This window comes from Erpetoichthys calabaricus, chromosome 8 (genome assembly GCF_900747795.2).
Source record: "Erpetoichthys calabaricus chromosome 8, fErpCal1.3, whole genome shotgun sequence".
In the NCBI taxonomy this organism is placed as follows: domain Eukaryota; kingdom Metazoa; phylum Chordata; class Cladistia; order Polypteriformes; family Polypteridae; genus Erpetoichthys; species Erpetoichthys calabaricus.
The window spans coordinates 80,067,345-80,088,230 of record NC_041401.2 but is presented as its reverse complement, the minus strand read 5'-3'; the positions used below and the strand labels follow the sequence as shown (position 1 = coordinate 80,088,230).

The 20,886-nt window shown below is 38.2% G+C and overlaps 1 protein-coding gene across 1 annotated transcript in view; it reads right to left on the bottom strand.

Moving 5' to 3' along the window:
* The window catches only part of ppm1e (protein phosphatase, Mg2+/Mn2+ dependent, 1E), a 92,545-nt gene extending 75,244 nt beyond the window's left edge, over window positions 1-17,301 (bottom strand). The window contains exon 1 of the mRNA XM_028806952.2: window positions 17,013-17,301. Coding sequence (XP_028662785.1) covers window positions 17,013-17,194 — 182 coding nt within the window. The 5' untranslated portion in view covers window positions 17,195-17,301. The remainder of the gene's footprint in view (window positions 1-17,012) is intronic.
* Between the last annotated feature and the right edge of the window lie 3,585 nt (window positions 17,302-20,886).

Genomic DNA, 20,886 nt, shown 5'->3' with positions numbered 1-20,886 from the left:
TGTGCTCATGTATTTGTCCATTCATCCATTCATCTATTTTTTGAACCTGTTCGATTCATTTCAGGTTTGCAGGGGCCAGCCACATCACGTGCAAAGAAGGAACCAAGGATGGAAAAGAAGCCAGTCCATCATAGGGCACCCAGTCTCACTATGATTGGGCTAGTTTAAATTCACCAATTATTTAAAAAAATAAACAAAGTACAAGGAAAAAGAACTTACACAGACACAGGAAAAACATACAAACCTCACACAGACTGTGCCTAGAGTGAAGAGTCAACCCAATATTCTGGAGCTATGAGGCAGCAATGCTATCCACTGTGCTGCCCACTGTGCAAGATAACACAAGTATGAATGTAATATGATTATGACGTTCTTAGGAGCTACAGTATAAACCATCTTCCAAAATATGAATGCTGTCAGGATTTAAGAGACAACGCTTTATTTGCCATTTTTTAAAACTTCACTACCTGTCTTCTCATGAGCGCCATCATTTTCATACTATGATGCTTTATGTTAATATACATTTGAGTTACACCCTTTGTAACATGTGATATCATTTCAGGTGCTTATTTAAGCCTGGAATACATGTCAATTGGTGTCTAAGCTTTGTTGAGTAAAAGAAAAGAAATTGTGAAGGAAACTGGGCATCATTCATCTTTTAAAATTAAAATTGCCTAAGATATACCTAAATGTGAAGGCTGTCATCAGTTATCAGCCTTACAAGGCCACATGTTTTGGAACTGTCCGAAATTAATACCATATATTTATTTGTTTTTCAAACAGCATAAGACTCATAATTATTCCTTATCTTTTAATGGCAGTGTTCAAAGTAATTCCAGATGGAGTAAGATTATGTAACGGTAAATTCACTGTTATTTCCTACACTGTGCTGCTTGCATATGGACTTATTTTTCTCAATTCAAAGAATCCTAACTCACCCTTCATAACTAAATCAGAATATGATGTTGTAAATTATATAAAAATAGAACTTTCATTAGAAATGATGGTGCAAAGCTTTCTCATAATTTAGGAGGAATTGATTAATGTTGTTCTAAAATGAACTTGCCTCTATTCTGTTTTTCTTTTGATGTTTTACCATTGACATTGGTCTCCAAACTGATTGGGGCTGTGCTTTAAGTGCTAATTATGAGCAAATGCATTTTAACTCTCTTTTGAGAATATTGTATTGTGTAGTATATATTGCAGTTTGATGTTTAAGCTCAATAAAATTAAAAAAGAACAAGTCACAGAAGCATGGTATTAAGCAATATAAGCCTTTCTGTGTCAGTTTCTGAAATGCATATGTACACACATGCACACCTTAGGAGATACAGTCAGGTCCATAACTATTTGCAAAGTGATACAATTTTTATCATTTTGACTCTGTACTCCACCACAATGGATTTGAAATAAAGCAATTATTATGTGATTGAAGTGTAGACTTTCAGCTTTAATTTAAGGGGTTTACCAAAAATATATCATTTAGGAATCATACCCCCTCCCCTCCTATTTATGAAAATTATGTCATTGTGCAAATACTTATAGACCTGACTAACTATACAAAAAGTCATGAAATGCACTAAAGCTGTCCAGATTTAAGTGACAATGCTTTCTTTTTTTTTGTTTTTTTTATTTTCCATCTTTCATTTTGTTAATATAATACTTTGTGTTGTGATGCTTGTGAGCTGCATCCTGCGTCACACATTACTTCATGGTGGCTGACAATTTAAGTCTGGACTAGAGCTCACTTAAGCATTCCATTCTTGAATAATCTTTCAGAAACAGCAGAAGAGAAATTGACAAGTACTTGTTAATAAACCACGAGTTTTTTATTTTAAACCTTGAATTAGTTTGTTAACTCTGATAGACCTGTGCCTATCTGGTCATACTCTGAATCTGCCCTTAAAAGTAGAGTCCACCGCTACTAAAAATCTCCACATCGATCCCATCATTTAGTTTGAATAAAATGTAACAAATGACACACCAGGATTTCAGTGGCTGCTGAACTCTGACTGTTTCCTTTTTTGCTGTTGAGGCCATCTTGCCACATCTGTTTTAAACTTCAGACCTACTGTAGGCAATCCAGATAAATGCACATTAGTGCCTCTTTGACTCCTTCTCACTGACAGGACAGTTACTGTAATTTGAGTCAATAACCTCTTTTCAATTCCTGAATTCTTAAGAGGTTAGCTGGTTAACTGGATAGATACAATCAATTGGCCAACCTTTTGTTTTTTTGCCTATAGTATATCCATACAATATAAAAGTATATAAGATATTACATTTATAAAATAGAAAAACCAAAGCAAAGCAAAAAGACTATGCAGGACATTTGCTGATGACATCAAGTTCTATTACCAAGGGAGCCTTCAGCTGCAGTTAATTTTCATGGTGAAGTGTCAAAGTAGCAGCTCTGCAATACCAGGATGTTAAAGGACATGCTGGGACACATGCAAGTAGCTATGTCCTTGGGCATGTCTAGTCAATGCCACTCTGAGCTGAAGGATCTCAGCATTATTGAGCCTGTCATTCTCCCATCACTCATGTTTTCCAGAGTCACATGCCTGCAGTGATGTGAAAAAGTATGTACACTATCTTTCAACTCTATGATTTAAACTATTAGGTCCAAACTAAGAGACATCTAATTCTTGCCAAGTCCTAAAATTAGACAAATAGAATCTAAGGTGACAAACAGCACATAACAGATTTTATGTTGTCATGACCTATTCAAGAAAAAGTAATTCAACATGCAGAAGCCATATGTGAAAAAGTAGGTACACCTCTACTGCTTCCATATTAACTTAGAGGTAATAAGATACAGGTGATGCAAAGATGCTGTGGTTGGTTAATTACCACAAAGTGCTAACACCTCAGTAGAAAAGCAGAACCTTCAGCAGTTCAGCATTCCGATTTGTAGTTAAAAACATGCCAGGCCAGAAGACATTTGCATTAAATTCAAAGAAGCAGTTGTGCTGCTAATCAATCTGAGAAGGGTTGTAAGGTCATTTCTAAACAAAGTGAAAACCATAATTGAAAGATGAAAAGCAAAATGTATAATTGGTGAACATTCAAGACAGTTACAGATACTCCCAGGAGTGGGTGTCCCAGTAAATTCAACCAAAGATCAGACTGTATGATGCTGAGAGAAACTCAAAAGGTACATCCATAAATCTGTCAATACAGTACATGTTAGAAGGCTATCTTAAATAAGAATGCCTCTTTTTGACTTATTTCCAATTTGCATTTGAGTAAACTGAAACATGGTACCAAAGGAAACTAGTATTGGTTACTATACACAATGGAATAATTACTGAAATCCAGTTACATTGTATCATCATAAAAAGAGCATACCAACCATCAAAGACAGTCAGGGTGATGATTTACAGTCACAGTATTTGGACACACTATAATCTTAGACTCCACCATGAATATCTCCATATATCAGAATATTTCAGATGAAAATATGAGGTAGATGAAAAATGAAGTCCTCTGTCACATAAATAATGCTCAGCCATAATTGTATAACAAAGCAATGATCCAAAGCAAAATGAATGGCTGAAAAAGAAAAGAAGGTGCTGGAATGGCCATGTCAAAGACATGTGTTCCACTCCACTAAGACACTGTGGTAAGCCCCACTTAAATGAATGGTTTCCAACATCAAAGAACTGAAGCAGTGTAAGGGGGAGTTTGCGAAAATCCCTTCAGTATCATGTAAGAACCTGATAAACTTATAAGCAAAATACTCCTAAAGGTGGTTATACAAGCTACTGAGTCATGGGTTCTACTTACTTTTTCACTCATGGCTTACAACTAGACAAATGTTGAGTATGTCCTGATAACGTAAAATTATAGAACTTACACAAATATTCACATGAATGTACTTGGCCAAAGACAGAAGAACTTCAACCAATACTTAAAAGAGTCGATCAATTAGGGTCTTGCAGGAAGAAAAATTGAACTTAGGGATGAATTCTGACTTACATAAACAAGGCTGCATATTTCACAATCATGTCACTGGAATCCAAACATTGTGTGCTGGTTGCTTGTTGATGTGGTTGCTAGGCAAGGGTCCAACTTGTTGTAACTTAAAGGCACAAGGAATAAAAAGAAGAAAGTGATGGAGATGCTGCTTTGACTTAAGCCTAGCTTCACACAATAACTAATTTTGTGGTGTTCCTTCTTGTGTTTGACTTCAAAAATAATTTAACCTTGACTTGTTTGCTGACATTGATTTTCAGATTCTTCTCAAAAGCTGTTTCTTGCTAATTAACTGACTCTGAGTTTACCTTTGTTTTAGAGTGGTCTCAGATTCTCGATCCAGTAAACTCAGTGCTTCTGAGCCAGATGCCTGTATTTTTTAATTAATTCCAGAAGGCAGTTTTTGGTAAGAAGAGTTAAACTCAAATGCAGATTGATCCTGCTGTCAAAGAAATACACGCAGTAGGTGAGATCATAAATCCTTATTTTTTAACGGTGTAGAGATTTGCTCAATTGCAAGCCAAACTAGCTTCATTTAAGTAGATCTTACAATGTGCTACTGCCCAGTAGTTGCCCTCATAGTCAAGCAGATATTTTTAACAAGTGCTACCTTAACCTAGAAAAGCAGTCAGTTTTCAAATGGATGAAGCTGTGAAGACTGGCTTAGTAGTAGAGATGACATGGGCCTGGTTGAATGATGATTTGAAGAGGCGTAACAATACAGAAGTGAGCCAGGTTTTAATGAACTGGGTTCCCACAGAGATATGCTCAGGTCTGGGGAATGGCGCAAATCTTTAATGTAGTTGAACATAATCCATACAGATCAACTGGTAAAACAAAAGACTGCATTCTCTTCAGCCTGCACTTGTAACTGACTCTCTTACTTCACTGGTATCATGTAGGTCAGGCTAAAGTCACATGCACCAAAGCAGGTGATAAGACATGTCTTATTTTCATGCATGAGAACATTTCAAAGAAATATTATTATTAATAGTATTATTATTAAAAGTAATTGTCATGCTAATGTTAACTTGATTTTAACTAAATTTCCTAGTGAAAAAATATTGCAATTACCTTCCCTAACCTGCTGGAAATTATGGCTTGGAAAAGCAACAAAGATAAGTAAATTAAAAATCAGCAAAAGGTAATGATAAATAAAAAACAGACCATTATAATGATGCAGTGGTGCTGGAGAGATACTTCCCATCTTACTAGATGGATTTGGCAATTGGCATTTCCATTCACACTGCCTTATCAATTTTAACTTATCACTAAGAGAATCTGTGGTTCAGCTTAAAAAAGACAATAATTTTTGCCAAAGAAAGGAACAGTGGACTGTCTTAATGATAACCTTCTAGTGGCATTCCCTCCTATTGTAAAAAAATGCTTTGAAAGACCATTACTGGGACATATTAACTGTATGATTGCAGATAGTTATAGTTATAGACTGTATTCCAAGACCTTCCTTGGACATACTGTATACCATCCTGGCACAACTGGATAATAAAAACTGCTACACTGAAGTACACTTTTCAGACTACACCTCAGCATTTACCACTACTGTACCATCAAGACTAATGACCAAGATTTATGCATGGCTCTCTGAATGGGCATATCAGACCCAGGCCCAGGGACACAACATTCGGGTTGGGCTCTCCTGAAAACTAAACCAACAGAAGTGTCTGTTAAGTTAGGACTAATATATTAATTATTATTCTGTATTTCTTCTCTAGTCAATTAATCTACTTTATGTAAAACTGCTGAAAAACATGTTGGACAATATTAGTTGGATTAGTTAAGATATTAAACAGAGATAATGTTGATGGACACATTGTTACTGATTGTACCTCTAAAGAATTAGTCACATGCACCTTGCTGCTGGCTGATACACTGGATGTTTAGAGCACAGCTTATGAGCACCAGACGCTGCAGTGCTGTACATTGCTTGTCAAATAAATCTTAACGCTGCTTTGTTCTTTTGACTTTACCAAGGTCAGCCTCAGTTTGAGTAAACTAGTGATGGTTTTCTTATGAAGTCATTAGATTGACTTTGACATTCTATACCAGGGTTTCTTAAACTTTTTTTTTTTTGTCACAACCTTATCTTGCACTTTTTATTGTCTTTAAGACACATTCCTTGTTGAATACTTGCTGAATTCCCTGAATGCGGAGTGTGGATAGCAAAGAACAGGTGAAAAGAAATAATATGATGGACTACTGTATGCATAATGTCCACCTACTCTATGTTCAAGCTGTGGGAGACATCCTTTACTGAGTTGTGCAACTGTTTAAATTTCCAGAGTGATATCATTGTGTCGGCTTGTGTCATACCAATGGCTTAAAGTGGGCCAATACACTGTTCAGAACACTCACTGCTTCTGCTTTGTGTACTGAGGCATACTGGTACACTGCAGTCTGATCTCCACAGCGATACCCTAGTTTTCCTGAATACTGTATGAATTTCACCACCAACGTTCAAAATATATATATATACCAAACAGTCCACTGGAGGCAACCCTCCCTCCTTCAAATTTGTATGTATTTAATACCGCATCACAAGGAGTAAGAAGAAGCTTAGAGAACAGGTAGTACAGGGAGTGCTGCAACTTGCTATACATATCCTGTAGGAACATCGCCAAACTGTCTTTCACTTCACTTCTGGCAGTGGTGTTCATTTGCATAATGTGGCAGCCCCATTTCTTTGTGATATTACAGACTCAGGCTGGTCAGTGGCACTGTTGTGCTGGTGGCATTCCCAATTCTCTGCACTGAGACAGAACATGAACATGGTGCCTAAGAATAGTCCACTCACTACAACATTATTGCCAATAAATATCGACAAATAAAAAAAGTCAGTTAATTTTCTTTGGTCAATAATGTCACCAAGTTTCAATTAAATCTGTCAAAACATTTTTGAGATTTTGAGGAATTTAATTTTTCTGTTGTTGAGGGGAGGTTTACCCCCAAATATTGATATATCGAAATGTTCTTTCTTACTGGATTCTTACAGCTCCTGATGTACAATCCTTCCAAATTTTAGCTTTTTAACTAAAAGGGAAATAGTGTTTTTGTTGATCAGTCAGTGAGTGAGTGAGTGAGTGAGTGAGTGAGTGAGTGAGTGAGTGAGTGAGTGAGTGAGTGAGTGAGTGAGTGAGTGAGTGAGTGAGTGAGTCAGTCAGTCAGTCAGTCAGTCAGTCAGTCAACTTTGCATTATCTACTCTCTATATATAAAATCCTAAGCCTAAAAGTGCAATGATTTTGTGCAACAATTATATGTCACGTTTTTTGTCATGCTTTAAATAGGGCTTATTTTAAAACCTACATATATGTATATGTTTGGTATCATTCTTTTCAGAATTTATCGAACGTTAATGTGATGTTGCTAGATTTTCAGATTCTTATTCCATTTTTAAATTATAAACTAAAAAATATTAAGAACTTACGTCCAGCGAGACGAGACTTTGTACCAAGAGATTTAACCACGCCCGGGACCAGAAATAAAATACAAAGAGTAGGACAGCTGCTTTACAGGTTTTTAAATGTTCAAAGTGCCACACGAGATGCAGATCATGCGGCACTGCAACAGCAGCAAGCCAGCAGCTGATCAAGCAAAGAGGAGGTAAAAAAAAACTGCATCTGTTTCCCAATGTATCACCGTTTAGGAGGGGGTTTCAGAGGAGCGACTGCATCTCCTTGGGGTGTGTTCAGCCCCCCTCTTCACAATGTGAGTGGCAGACTGGCCGCAACTGGGGTTTGGGTGCCGAAGGCACCAGGGGGGCTCGCCCCCTTAGTATACATATATATTGTCATGCATGTGTGCTTTGGGAGCAGCTTAAGAGCTCTGAAGATGGTAGTTGCCCCATGAATCAGGGGAAGCCACTTCTGTTACCCGACCTCCTGGACCTGCCCCTTCCTGTCTGGAACCCATATTACCTGCAGTTTGGCCATCTTTGAGTCATTTCACAATCAGACTTCCATCTGAAAAGATGACTACTCTATCTTTATAAAAAGATTACTTCTTTTTTGATTTATTTTCATTACACAGGGTCACAGATATACCCCAAACCTGCTTTCTGTGTCTGCTTCTTGTGTTACAATTTATAGATATACATTATACAATATAATACAGTACATTGTGTGCACATATACGGTGTACATATATAATATACAGTAATATATAGTAGAATCTCATGTTTCAATATTTGGTGTTTAATTCATTGCCTATAGTTTGTTGTGATTAGTTATTTTCTTTTATGTTTTACTGCCTCTCTCTGGTTGTTGGGATTATATTTTACATGGATGCTGGGGTTTGAACTCATAGTATATAAACTTCACACCAATTTTAGAATATTCACAAATGTTGTTAAGTTGAACTTTTATGAAGTCACCCGGAATATAGGTCATCTCAAAGATTCCATGAGCATCTGATAGTAGGGTTCTTTATTTGATTTCTTATAGTTATTTTCTCTGATGGACTTTCTGTTTTATCAAACAAAAATATTTTTAGACTGATTTTTGGGTTAGTGTTCATATTTATTGATGATTGGTCAGCAGTCCCTTTGGTATTGACTTCTGCCCGTTTTCTGACCGTGTCTTTCCTCCCTGTCCCATTTTTAAATTGTCACTGTCTCACCTTAAGTTAGTACATTGTTTGTACTGTATTATAATATTATAATACTGTCACCAGTCTTGGGAAAGCATGCATAGGAGAATCTTATAGGATCATGTACATATTAAAATTAACTTCATTTTATATAAAACACTCAATACTGAAACACCATCATAAGACATCTAAACAGAGCTATAGCACAACTGTTTCTTTACATTATACATAGCTAGAGTACAGGCAGGTAGAGAAACCTGATCATGGACACATGGTGATTAGGAGATTTAAATTTAGTATTTAGGTGGAGTGGTGACTATGTGGCTAAGGATCTGCACTGGTATCTGGAAGTTTGCCGGTTCAAATCTCATTACTGCCAGAAGGGATCCTACTCCATTCGGCCCTTGAGAAAGGTCCTTAACATGAAAATTGCTCCAGTGGCACTGTAAAATGGCTGACCCTGCACTCTGACCTGCGAAGGTCATTCAGATAGACAATTTCACCTTGAGGATTAACAAAGTATAGCAAATCAAAGTTCAATGGCTCTGTTGCCACATCACTTGAGTAACCATCCGTAAATGGAGCATCAGTCTGTAACAGGGCATTTTCAAACATATCAGGCCAACTCAGAGTTGCCAATTAACCTAACAAGCATGGCTTTGGAATGTGTTAAGGAAGTTCATACAGACATAAGGAGAATATACAAACTTTACACAGGAAGTGGCTGCATGGGATTTAAAACAGAACTGTGAGGCAGCAGGGCTAACCAATGCACCGCTGTACTACCTACTAAAAAAAAAAAAAACAACACTAATTTTACATAATGTCATGAAGGGGAAAGTTTTCTAAAATACAGAATAGAGCTCTGACCACAAAACATTGAGAATCCAGCTACCAAGATACCTACTGTTGGTGGTGAGACCTGCAGCAAAATGGAAATGCAATATGTCAGTGTAATGTGCACTGAGTTATCATAAGGAGCTTAAAAAGGATGCAGAGTGCATTTACAGATACAAATGTATCTGAGGAAAGCAGAAATTCTATACAGAGGCATGAGACAAGGTGCAGAAATCACTGAACAGAGCCATACCGAGTTGTAAAAATCTCCCTCTCCCTGTGCCCCATGGCGCTTTTGACTTCCCACACACTCCTGCACACGCAGAGAGAGTGGCTGACAACAAAGGGGATCTCCGTATCTGAGGCTATTATTAGAGTTTCTCTCACAGGCAGTATAATTAGATAGAAGCACTCCCTCACTTGCTGATGCATTTGCAGTGTGAAATTTAGAGAAGCACAATAATGTGTCACCCCACGTCCCCTCCCTATCCTGCCAGAGAAGGAAGGACTGTATCAGCAGTTGAGCTGCTTTATGCAAAGAGAGGAAGAAGAAGCAGAAGAACTGATAGAATCAGATCAGACCAACTGATGTAGTGGTGCAGGCTCACTGATGAAGGAGTCTCTGTGCCACAAGGTCAACTGTATCTTGCTGCATTCTGTGTGCATCATTACAATCAACATGAGGTCAAGCATGTGCAGTTACCCTTCAAAATATGATCCTTCTACCCAATATGAGAACGACCTGCCTTGAAAACCAAGCTTAGCTCATTTATCACAGATCTCAATCTGGGCTGAACAGAGCACTTCTTTGCTCAATGAATCTGTCCTTGAGAAAAGTAGCAGCTGTGCTGCGTCTCTGATCACCGACTAATGTAATTAGGTTCCTGATCATCTGCTTGCCTGCACATCGAAAAAGCTAAACATGAAGCAAGGAAAAGGCTTACATTTTATCTTTTCAACTAAAGTCTGTATAAAGGCAACCAGGTCACACGGTTAAACCTACAATGCACAGAAACGCACACAGGAACTGTGTTTCAATCCAAGTCCTCTTGACAAGTGTCAAGTGATGGAAATTTCAATTCTTACTCATCAAAGCCTAATATTGAATAGATGCCTCCAGCAAGGGCATTTGTAACAAATTAGATTTCAATTAATTTGAGATTGGAAAGCAAATATACTTCATGTCAAACAAGTCTTGATTTCTGAAGCAGCACAAGCAAGCTTCCTGTAAAAAGGAATCTAGCAATGCACGTTGTCATTTAGTCTGTCATGTTCTGGAGTGAAGCCTCACAACCAAATTTTCCTGAGAAGAATTATTTGCATCTTTATTCTAATATAGGGCCCAGGGTGCCTGCCTGGGTTGGAAGTGACATCCAATTCAAACCAGAATCACCATGTGCCCTTGACTGAGCAGATGGAAACATTTATTTACCTAAGCTTCAAAGATCTGAACAGACAGCAGCAATGAACACTGGAGCCAAGAGAAGCCTTGAGATTTTATTTCATCACAATGCCCTGCCCACAGTGCAGACATCACATCATCCTATAAACAATACATGAAATTCTGGGGATCGATCTACTGTACAGTCTGATACAGTGTACCTACTCAGGACTGTCCAATTCTCTGAAGAAGTAATGAAGCAGCCACACAGCACATCCTCACGGTAAATTACCTGACCTTCAACAGGTCTACTCTTCTGAGAATCACATGGTTATGGTCATATGGGCACTCATTTCTGTGCGGCAGAATGTTGACACAGTGATTAGTAATGCTGTGCCACTCTACTGCCTTTTAGAACTGTCTCACAGGCCAAAAACACTTGTAAAACACTGATCAGGTATTCATACTTTAAAAACTGTCAACTGTAGCTGAATATCAAACTGAATTGTCAAATTTCTATGAATGTACTTGACTTCACTGCTGCTTCTTCCACAACTCAACTGAGTCACCCAAGAAGGGCTATAAAAATGCCAGACATTACAGCTTATAACTAGTGAAATATGTCTTGTAAACAAACAAGCTCAAAGTACTTTTTATTATATTTTTATTGGTTGTATAAATTACATTGCAATTAAATTGTTACAAGTCTGTTAGATACACAGTCCTACATATTATTTAAATAAGATCCTGCCTCTTCAGCCCTACTCATCTAAACAGCAGTAAATCAAAATATTTAATCTGAACTAATAACTCAAAAATATTGAAGCAGCCAACTGGTTAGGAGAAGTTCATCAAGCTTGATTAATTAAGGACATTAAAAAATCTCTGTCAAATTCTATTGAAAGTTTTTACACTTCTCTTAATTTTAAATCCACCTGCATTATGGCAGGTGGATTTAAATACTTTCATGTGAGTAAAGCCTATGTCATATTAAGTGACTTTTCCAGCGATTTTCATTCATAACGTTAGAAAGTCAGAGACAGTCAGTGGTATACTTCTGTGAAGCTTAATAATTGCTAAATATGAAATTTCAAATGACTGAAACCAACTAGTCTGCTACTGGCTACAATAAAATCAAACAGGTTTGATTTTCTCTTTAGCTGAAGGGGCGAACTCAGTGTGCAGGAGAGCTGATAACCAATAAATGCTCATCTGGAAGTTCAATGTATATAATGCAAGGATGAGCAATAAACAACATGCCTGTTTTGAACCTCACAATCAGAAGAGAATCTCATCTGACTGATCCACGCAGTTGCTGCAGTGGTAGCACTGCTGCCTTGCAGTAAGGAGATCGTGGATTTGTATCCCAGGTCTGTCGGGAGATAGCTTTGAGTATTGAGAAAACTGCTATATAAATATAAAGTATTATTATTATGTCTCATGTTTTATGTACCTAAACAGAATGGGATAAAGAAAAAAGGGTCAGAAACTATGGCTAAACACACTGACATTTTAATCTTTCACATTAATCTTTTGTACAGCATAGGCTGCATCAGGCAGCAGAGGGCTGTGGACCTCACAAACAGAGGAGCCGATACTCTGTATGACGTCTTGTGTTTTACATACTGTACCACAACTGAAATGAAAAAGAAATAAAAGATAGAGATTGCTGCCCAACTCGCCGCAGCTGTTACCCTTCATACAGCACTGGTTCCATCATGCAGCAAGCTGTTGACTGTCAGAAAAAGGGACGAGCATGAAAGTGCTGGAAGATCAGCACTCAGTAAATGTGACATGGGCTGCGATTTTCAGTCTTGTAATTTGACTGGGTGCAGTGAAGAAATGAGCAACCATAGTTGGAAAATCTGACATACACCACAAATAAAGGTCACTTAATATGACATCAGCTTAAGATGAGGAAATATACTAGTAAAGCAGTGTGACCACCACAGTAGTTTTAATTAGGCAGTGATTTTTTACTCTGAATATTGATGTAAGCGATCTAGAGATTATTGTGATTCTAAGACTGTCTGATAAATAAGCAAAATATTTATTTCAATAAGATCTGAGTGCAGGACATTCCCAAAACATATGACCTAGTGAGGTAGCTGCCCAAGAAAGTCTCTTACCATCAGAGCCCTGACCAAGGTACATTTTGGACAATCTGAGTTGAGATGAATGTGTATGATGTACAATTCTGAGTTGTGAGATCATACTCTGTACAAATTCATGAGAATGTGTTTTGTCATTTGCTGACTTCCCATCATTATTCAATATTTGGATGGAAGGTCTTGTTCCCAGTGCTGCCAAAGATTATCTAGAGGTGCACTATTTTGAGAGAAGCAGTACATTTTAGAGTTACTTCTTCAGTCTTCATCTCGGCAATCAGCTAGGTTTATTTTAGCAAACTGTCTACTAGCAAGTAGAGAAAAGCCAAGCAAAATGACACCTTTTATTGGCTAACCAATATTGGTTAGCCAATAAAAGGTGTCATTTTGCTTGGCTTTTCTCTACATTCATAATGGCTAACATGGTACAACACCCTAGTACTACTAGCAAGTAGTAAATGAAATTTGTTTATGAAAGGATACATTTAAAGCACAGAAATCCAAAAGTTGTACCATATTGCCACTATCAGTCTCTGAGGTCTCAATACCAAGTACCTTCCATGTGTTAAAAACAGTTTACTTTAGGGATGGTGTAATATATGATTTCTATTAAGCTTACAAATGACAGAAACATCTCAACCTTAAAATGTCACCTAAATTACAGCCATATTGTGATTGACAGCTGATAAAATGGACTTCTGGGTATTTGACGTTAATTACTGGTGACTGTTACACAGAGCAAAGCATACAGGGCAGAATCAGGGTAGGATTTCATACATCAATGTATGGAAGCAGTTGCATCTGTGTAGTACTTGAACAGTGCCTAGGGATAGTGTTCACGATAGAAAGCATAATATAAAATTAAAGTGGTTTTGTTTTTTTAAATGTTTCAGATAATATATACAGTATCATGTGATAATCATTTTTGTCAACTTAACATCACTGGTGAAAGGCTTGGGAATTTCTGACCATTTAATAATGTTAATAATTAACCTTAATCACTACAATTATGACCATGTGGCTATACTGACAGTGACCCTAGAAGAAGCTGATAACTCTTCCGTGTTACTAATAATGCTGTTCATAGATTTGTCCAGCAATTATTGACCACACTTTTACAATTTAAAAGCACAAATTTGATGTACTGAGCATGCTGTCATAACTTTAACAGATCAGAAGTATAAACAAGACAAACAGATAATTTAGAGCAGTCATACCTTAACATTCAGGATACTACATTTCAGGCGGCACAAAAAGTGCTGACCACACTGCTATGCTTTCAGTAAGTCGATAGGACGAATGAACTCAATCTTCATGCTACTCCACAGGAATGGAGCATTGCTGAGAGTCAAGAGCTTTCACCAGAGTTAATGGATCTGACTGAGTAACAGAAAGTCAGAAACAACTCACTGCTGTCCACATAAAAGAGTCACATGTTATCAATTGCAGTTTGATGTACAGGGAGTAGGCCACTTTAGACTTGAAACACTTAAAGGATTACAGTACATTATTACACAAGAAAGATGCACACACATACAAGGTAGTTCTACTGCGCAGTAAAGAGAATGTTAATGCAAGTAACAAACAGTTCGACAGAGCCGCTCAGTGAGACCAGCCACCCTGGAATCTTCTCCAAATCATCTGATTCGATTGAATACAGTATAAGAGTAAAAGTAGCATTTTATGGTTTGTTTTTCAAACAATTCCTGTACTTACTCTTTAACATCAATGCTCAGAAACATAATTATTACACAATGCTAGTAATGACTGCAGTGTAGAACCTGGTCAACAGACCTGACTCTGGCTTGACTTGTCAATTTCTGACTAAGGAGCACAGAACTCAAGTGTCGCCAGCTCTGAGTGATTAAAAAGTATTTTATTTTTCCAACAGACATTTTCTCACTAAACCTGTGCTCAGCAAACAAATACACAGTACACAGAGGGCCTTGATAAATAGCATTCTTTGTGTTTATTTTAAATCTTCAAGTTAAAAAGGACTAACCACAGGAAGACTGGAGGAATGTATTGTTTTTTTGTTTTTTTCAAACAAAAACGTTTTTTTTTTTCATTTATTGATTAATCATTATTAGAAAGATTTCATTACAACAGGAAATGACCCAAATTGGTCAGTTGGACAGAATCACCTTTGAACACAATATATTCAGTAGTATCACATAGCTATAGGCTTGCATTTCTATAAAGCATATCACAGGTCTTGGTAGAACAGATGTTGCATTTCTTAAAGGGTAATAAAGTAACAAACACCCACACATTCCACCTCTTTCCCACCTATAATGCATAGCAAGTAGGACACACTGAGAAAAACAGGGAGATATTATGTGGTGCAAGGAGCAAGAGACAGCGGTCAGGCTGTGTTCAGGCTTGCCACCTTTAAGCTCACAGTCTGCCTTCACCTCCACTCCAGTAACACTCTCTTTGATCTGTTTATGGACACTTATAAACATGTAGGAATGACTACAACTTGGATTGAACATGTATATAACCTGGGGCAAGTTTAAAAAAGGATACATTAGAAGGCAGGGCTTAGGCATCAGTCTAACAGAAAGCAAAGCCTGGACTTTCCCATCACAGAGATGCTTGCCCAAATGGTGAGTCAAGAGGAATACTGCAGAAATGAACCAGCAGAGAAAACAGAAGGGGAGGGGAGGAGAAAGAGTTGGGCAAACTAAGAAGCACATATGGAAAAAAAACAAACAAAGACATGCAGATAGACTAGAAGATGCAGTGAGCAAGAAAAAATACACGAGAAAGAGGACAGATATGATTGAATAAATGTACACCAAAAATCCCACATGTGGTTAAAGAGAGAAAGAAAACCATTCATCTGTTTTCTCAGCTTACTTATCCAGCTTTGGGTTGAGACAAGCAAAAGTCATTCACAACTGCGAAGCAGAAACCGGCATTACATTGGACACCATTCTCCCAATGGGAAAACTTAAAAATACACTTGAAAGCACCCAATTTAGTTTGCAGTGTCAAAAATCCACTTAGCAGCACATCTTTCAAAGGTGGTTGGCAACTGGAGACGATGGAGGAAACCTGCACACATATGGTGAAAATACTTACATTCTGCACAAAAGACACACCAGCTGAGAAAAAAAACAAACCGTAAAACTATAAACCAGCAACACCACAGGCTGTACAACCATGATTACTCAAAGAAAGTCATCACTTTTTAATATGAACATTCTGTCAAATCTGAAAATATAATAATAACAATGAAGATCTAAAATTCAATTGACCTGCAGGAACTCAGATGTCCTTTCAAATTCCAGGGCATGGTATCAAGCCAGCTGGTTCTCTAAACTGCTCTACATTGCTGCATTGATATGCATGTGTGCAATCTGAAATAGACTGCTGCATCTATTGTAAAATCCATATTCCTGCCTTGTGACAACTGCTGCTAGAAGAGGCTCTGGGTGCACACAATCTTGGCCAAGATTTAGAAAACAAGCGATGAACTTAACTAAGTAAAAGGCACAGTCATTGGCAGCAATCCAGACGCACATACAGAGGAAAGTAGGAAGAAAGATAGAGGAATGGGTTCTAAAGAAAGAAAGACACCGGTAATAGGAATAATACAATATAAGAAGAAAAAGATACAGAGGTTGAGAACCAGGAAAGGTTCATTGAAAGTCACTGAAAGATATACGTGAAACAAGACCAGAGTGAAGCACAGAACGAGACTGATACAGGCAAGAAGAACAAACAGATAAGGAGAAGGAAAAATCTGCACAGAGGACGATGATACGAGCAGAGTTAAAGATGCAGGCATGGGCTTAAAGTCGGAGAGCGCGAAAGATCCTGCACTTGTTAATGTAATCAAGACTTGATAGATAGATAGATAGATAGATAGATAGATAGATAGATAGATAGATAGATAGATAGATAGATAGATAGATAGATAGATAGATAGATAGATAGTGTTGGCTGGTTAGCCGTCCCACCGACGTTGTGCCCGCTTTCTTCTTTTTCCTGTCCTTGTACCTCATGTCCTGTATGGCAGCGTCCTTCGACTTGTCGCGGATATCCCGCACCCCACCGGCATCCTCCCACCAAGCCCGATTCGCCGGTTCTACTTAACTATTTACAGAGGTGCTGCAGACACAAGTCCAGGCACTCCCCTTCTACCTCGTCCTCCGAGATGAAGTCGGACAGCGGCCGCAACGGCACCGGTTCCTCATCCCCTGGTGGCCCGCGCACCTCGCGGAGGAAGAGCTCCAAGAATCTACGGAAGGTTTTCTCCTCGCTGGCGGAGCTGGCCATCGCTGCTCATTCCTAGCTACACGAAAGCAGACAGAGTCGGACGAGAGCAGCGCAGATCGGGACGCTGCTGGATAGCTCCTGGTGCGCGCTCACGAAAGAAAGAAAGAAGACGGGGGCGCGCGCGTGCTCTGCGCTTTCCGTGCGCGCAAGTGAGACGTAGGTGGTTGTTAATAAGGCGGGATTTTTCAAGGGTAGCACACGTGACTCACGTTCTCTCTAGTGCTGTGGATTTTTTTTATTCTTTCTTCTCTGAAAATTGAAGCACTGCATTGAAGACTTACGCTTTCTGAGAAGCATTTTACTTTGAAATTTTGTTCAGTGTTCGGGTTGTTTCAGCCTCACCGGACCCATTCTTTATTGCAGTCCTGCCAATAACTCCTTCATCTCACGGAACTGTGCAGCCAGTCTCCTTGCCCCTTCTAAATGAAATTATGAGCGATGCAAGATAAAAATTGCAACATGTATAACCTTCTTCATTTACCTTTGTTAAAAAAAGAGCCAATCATTTTTAGACCGACCTTGAATACACAAATATAAAAGCATATCTATCTATCTATCGATCATATATTGCCTTTCATATCTATCTATCTTTCTTGCAGTGAGCTCTGAATCCGGACCTTAGAGTGACACGAAAATCAAGTGGCGGCGAATTGCTCTGGTCAACAAGCATTTTGCTACTGGGATTCTTTCACCTGTACTTTACCAAATTTCGCTTGCTGACTCCAAATCAGAAAACTGTTTTCGTCCAGCATGTCCCGTTTTTTAGTTATGATGTTACAGGTCTTGGACAACTAGAGTGACTGGACTTACTGCGATGCATTTCAGCATTTAAGAAATAAGTTTGGTCTTGTGAAAAGTGAAGCCAAAATTAAGGAAGGTGTTTTTGTTGACCCTGAAATCCGTGAACTGGTGCTTGACGATGAGTTCAAAAGAAACTGAAGCCAACTGACTCAGCACCCTCATTCGTACAGGTTGTCCAGAATTTTCTTGACAGTCACAGAGCTGAGAATTATACTGAGCTTGTGGAGAATATGCTTAAAGTGTATATTAGCTTACGGGAGCCAGAATGTCACTGAAGACACATTTTTTACATTTTCATCTCGACTTTTTTCCACCAAATCTAAGCGATGTCAGAGATGAGCATGGGGAAATATTTCATCAAGATATAATGGTGATGGAAAACTGATATCGGGGAAAATTCACTCCGAGCATGATGGGTAACCACTGTTGGTTCTTGCAAAAAGAGACGGATGTGCAGTACAAGTGCAAAAGCGAGTGCCTCCAACATTTGTGGGCACACTGACCTCACTTTTATATTGAGGTAAATTGACATAAATATGTTTTAACGTGTCTCTGGTGTCGTTTTCTGTTTTGTTTTCAGAATAAACACATCAAAACAATTTTGGTGGGACATAGTCCAAACTCCAGATATCATGTTGATATATTGATATTCAAAAGTGTCAAAACGTCAATGATGTGTATTTCAAAAACCTGACGCGCTAGCTTAATTCCGATCTCATATATGAAATCAGTGTAAAAAAACTTAATAAATAGGTGCTCTGAAGTTCCCAGTAGCAAATAAAAAATATTTTTTTGTAGATCAGTGTTATCTGAGGGTGTGAAAATACCAATAAAGTAGGCCGTGAGCAGCAAGAAAGGACCCCGGAACAGCACTTTAAAAGGGATACAGTGTTAGGAGGCTAAGTCCATTCCTTCTTCATTCCATATATATAATGCGAGCTTGACCGACTCATTCACTACCTTAGTTGCTCACTCATTAACAAAATCACTATTTCCCTTTAGTTAAGAGGCTGAAAAATGTGAGCATCGCACATCTAAGTGAGTAGATATACACTAAGATAGGAAAATTCGATGCATCAATGTTTAGGGGTTAAAAACCACCCTACAATATACAAACCAAATACCCCAAAATCTCAAAAATAACGACGCATTTAATTGAAATTTGGTGACGTCCTAGAAAATGAAAATTTCCTAACCTTTTTTCATCTGTCGATATATATTAATATATTATTAATTTACATGCTTTTTGCTGTGCTGAAAAGTGCTTTTTGCAAATGAAGAACACAACAGATGTCATTGCCAGGCTACATGAACAGCTCCAGTAACCAACAGGGTGGACAAACAACTGAAGAAATGGTGGTGTAATGGACAGCAATAAAGAGTCGTGATTATGGCTAGCATCTACAGTGAGATGTGAAATGTAAGGAGAAAGTTTGGCAAAGCACAATGAAGATGCCAAACATGCTATAAACCTTGAGTACCGGTGCCAGGCACTGTGGCTATGACTGTTAGTGTTGCTTTTCTAGAAACTAAAAGGGAGGAAGAGAGAAGTAGGGGTGGAAGTGATGTCTCTTAATTCAAGACAAGCCTGGATAAATGGTGTCAGTTTAAACTTAAGGGGTCCTCCAAAAGCTACTCCATTGTAATATACATTCACATCTACACGGTTTGAAAGGGGGACCCCCCATTCCTCACCTTCTGAAATTGTTGTACATTTACATGCAGTACTGTTTACTTTAAACAGGGATGGCCAATCCCCCTTTTCACTGTCCAGAATTCTTTACATACAGTATACATTCTGCAGAATTAAAAGGGGGACTACATACAATTGACGAGAAACACTAAAAGAACTACTTGAGTGAACAACATAAATATCTAACAGTGAAACAATATATACTTACACTAGCAAAATACCCGCGCTTCGCAGTGGAGAAGTAGTGTGTTAAAGAGGTTATGTAAACATATATATACATATACATATATACATATATATACATATCTACATATACACATATCTACATATACATACTATATATATATATACATACACATACACATCCACATATACAAATTTACACATCTACATACATATATATATACACATATGTACATATATACATATAAATATATACATATCTACATATATACACATATATATACATATGCACATATATATATATATAAATATAGACATACATATTTACATACATACATACATTCACACACACACACACATATATATATATATATATATATATATATATATATATATATATTCACGCCATTCGTAGTCTGAATCACAATCTGATTGTATGGGTGGTTACCTACCAGGTAATGCTTATGGTTGGCCAGCAAGTCAGCTAACATCAGCCACGGTGCCTTCAGTTGTGAGAAGCAGATCATAGAATGGTTGAAAATAGTTTACTGTCAAATAATGCAAAGAGTACGCAACACGTGTTTCGCTCTAATTCTTGGCTCATCAGGCGTACACACTCACTGCACTCGCTTACGGGAATCGAACCTCGGACGTCAGAGCTAGAGGCGAAGCCCCTAACATTGCGCCATGGCGTGTGGTTCGTTTATTTGATAGCATGTAGATCGGGGTAATTACATTCACGGCATTCGTAGTCTGAATCACAATCTGATTGTATGGGTGGTTACCTACCAGGTAACGCTTATGGTTGGCCAGCAAGTCAGCTAACATCAGCCACGGTGCCTTCAGTTGTGAGAAGCAAGTCATAGAATGGTTGAAAATAGTTTACTGTCAAATAATGCAAAGAGTATGCGACACGTGTTTCGCCCTAATTCTTGGCTCATCAGGCGTACACACTCACTGCACTCCCTTACGGGAATCGAACCTCGGACGTCAGCGCTAGAGGGGCTTCGCAGCG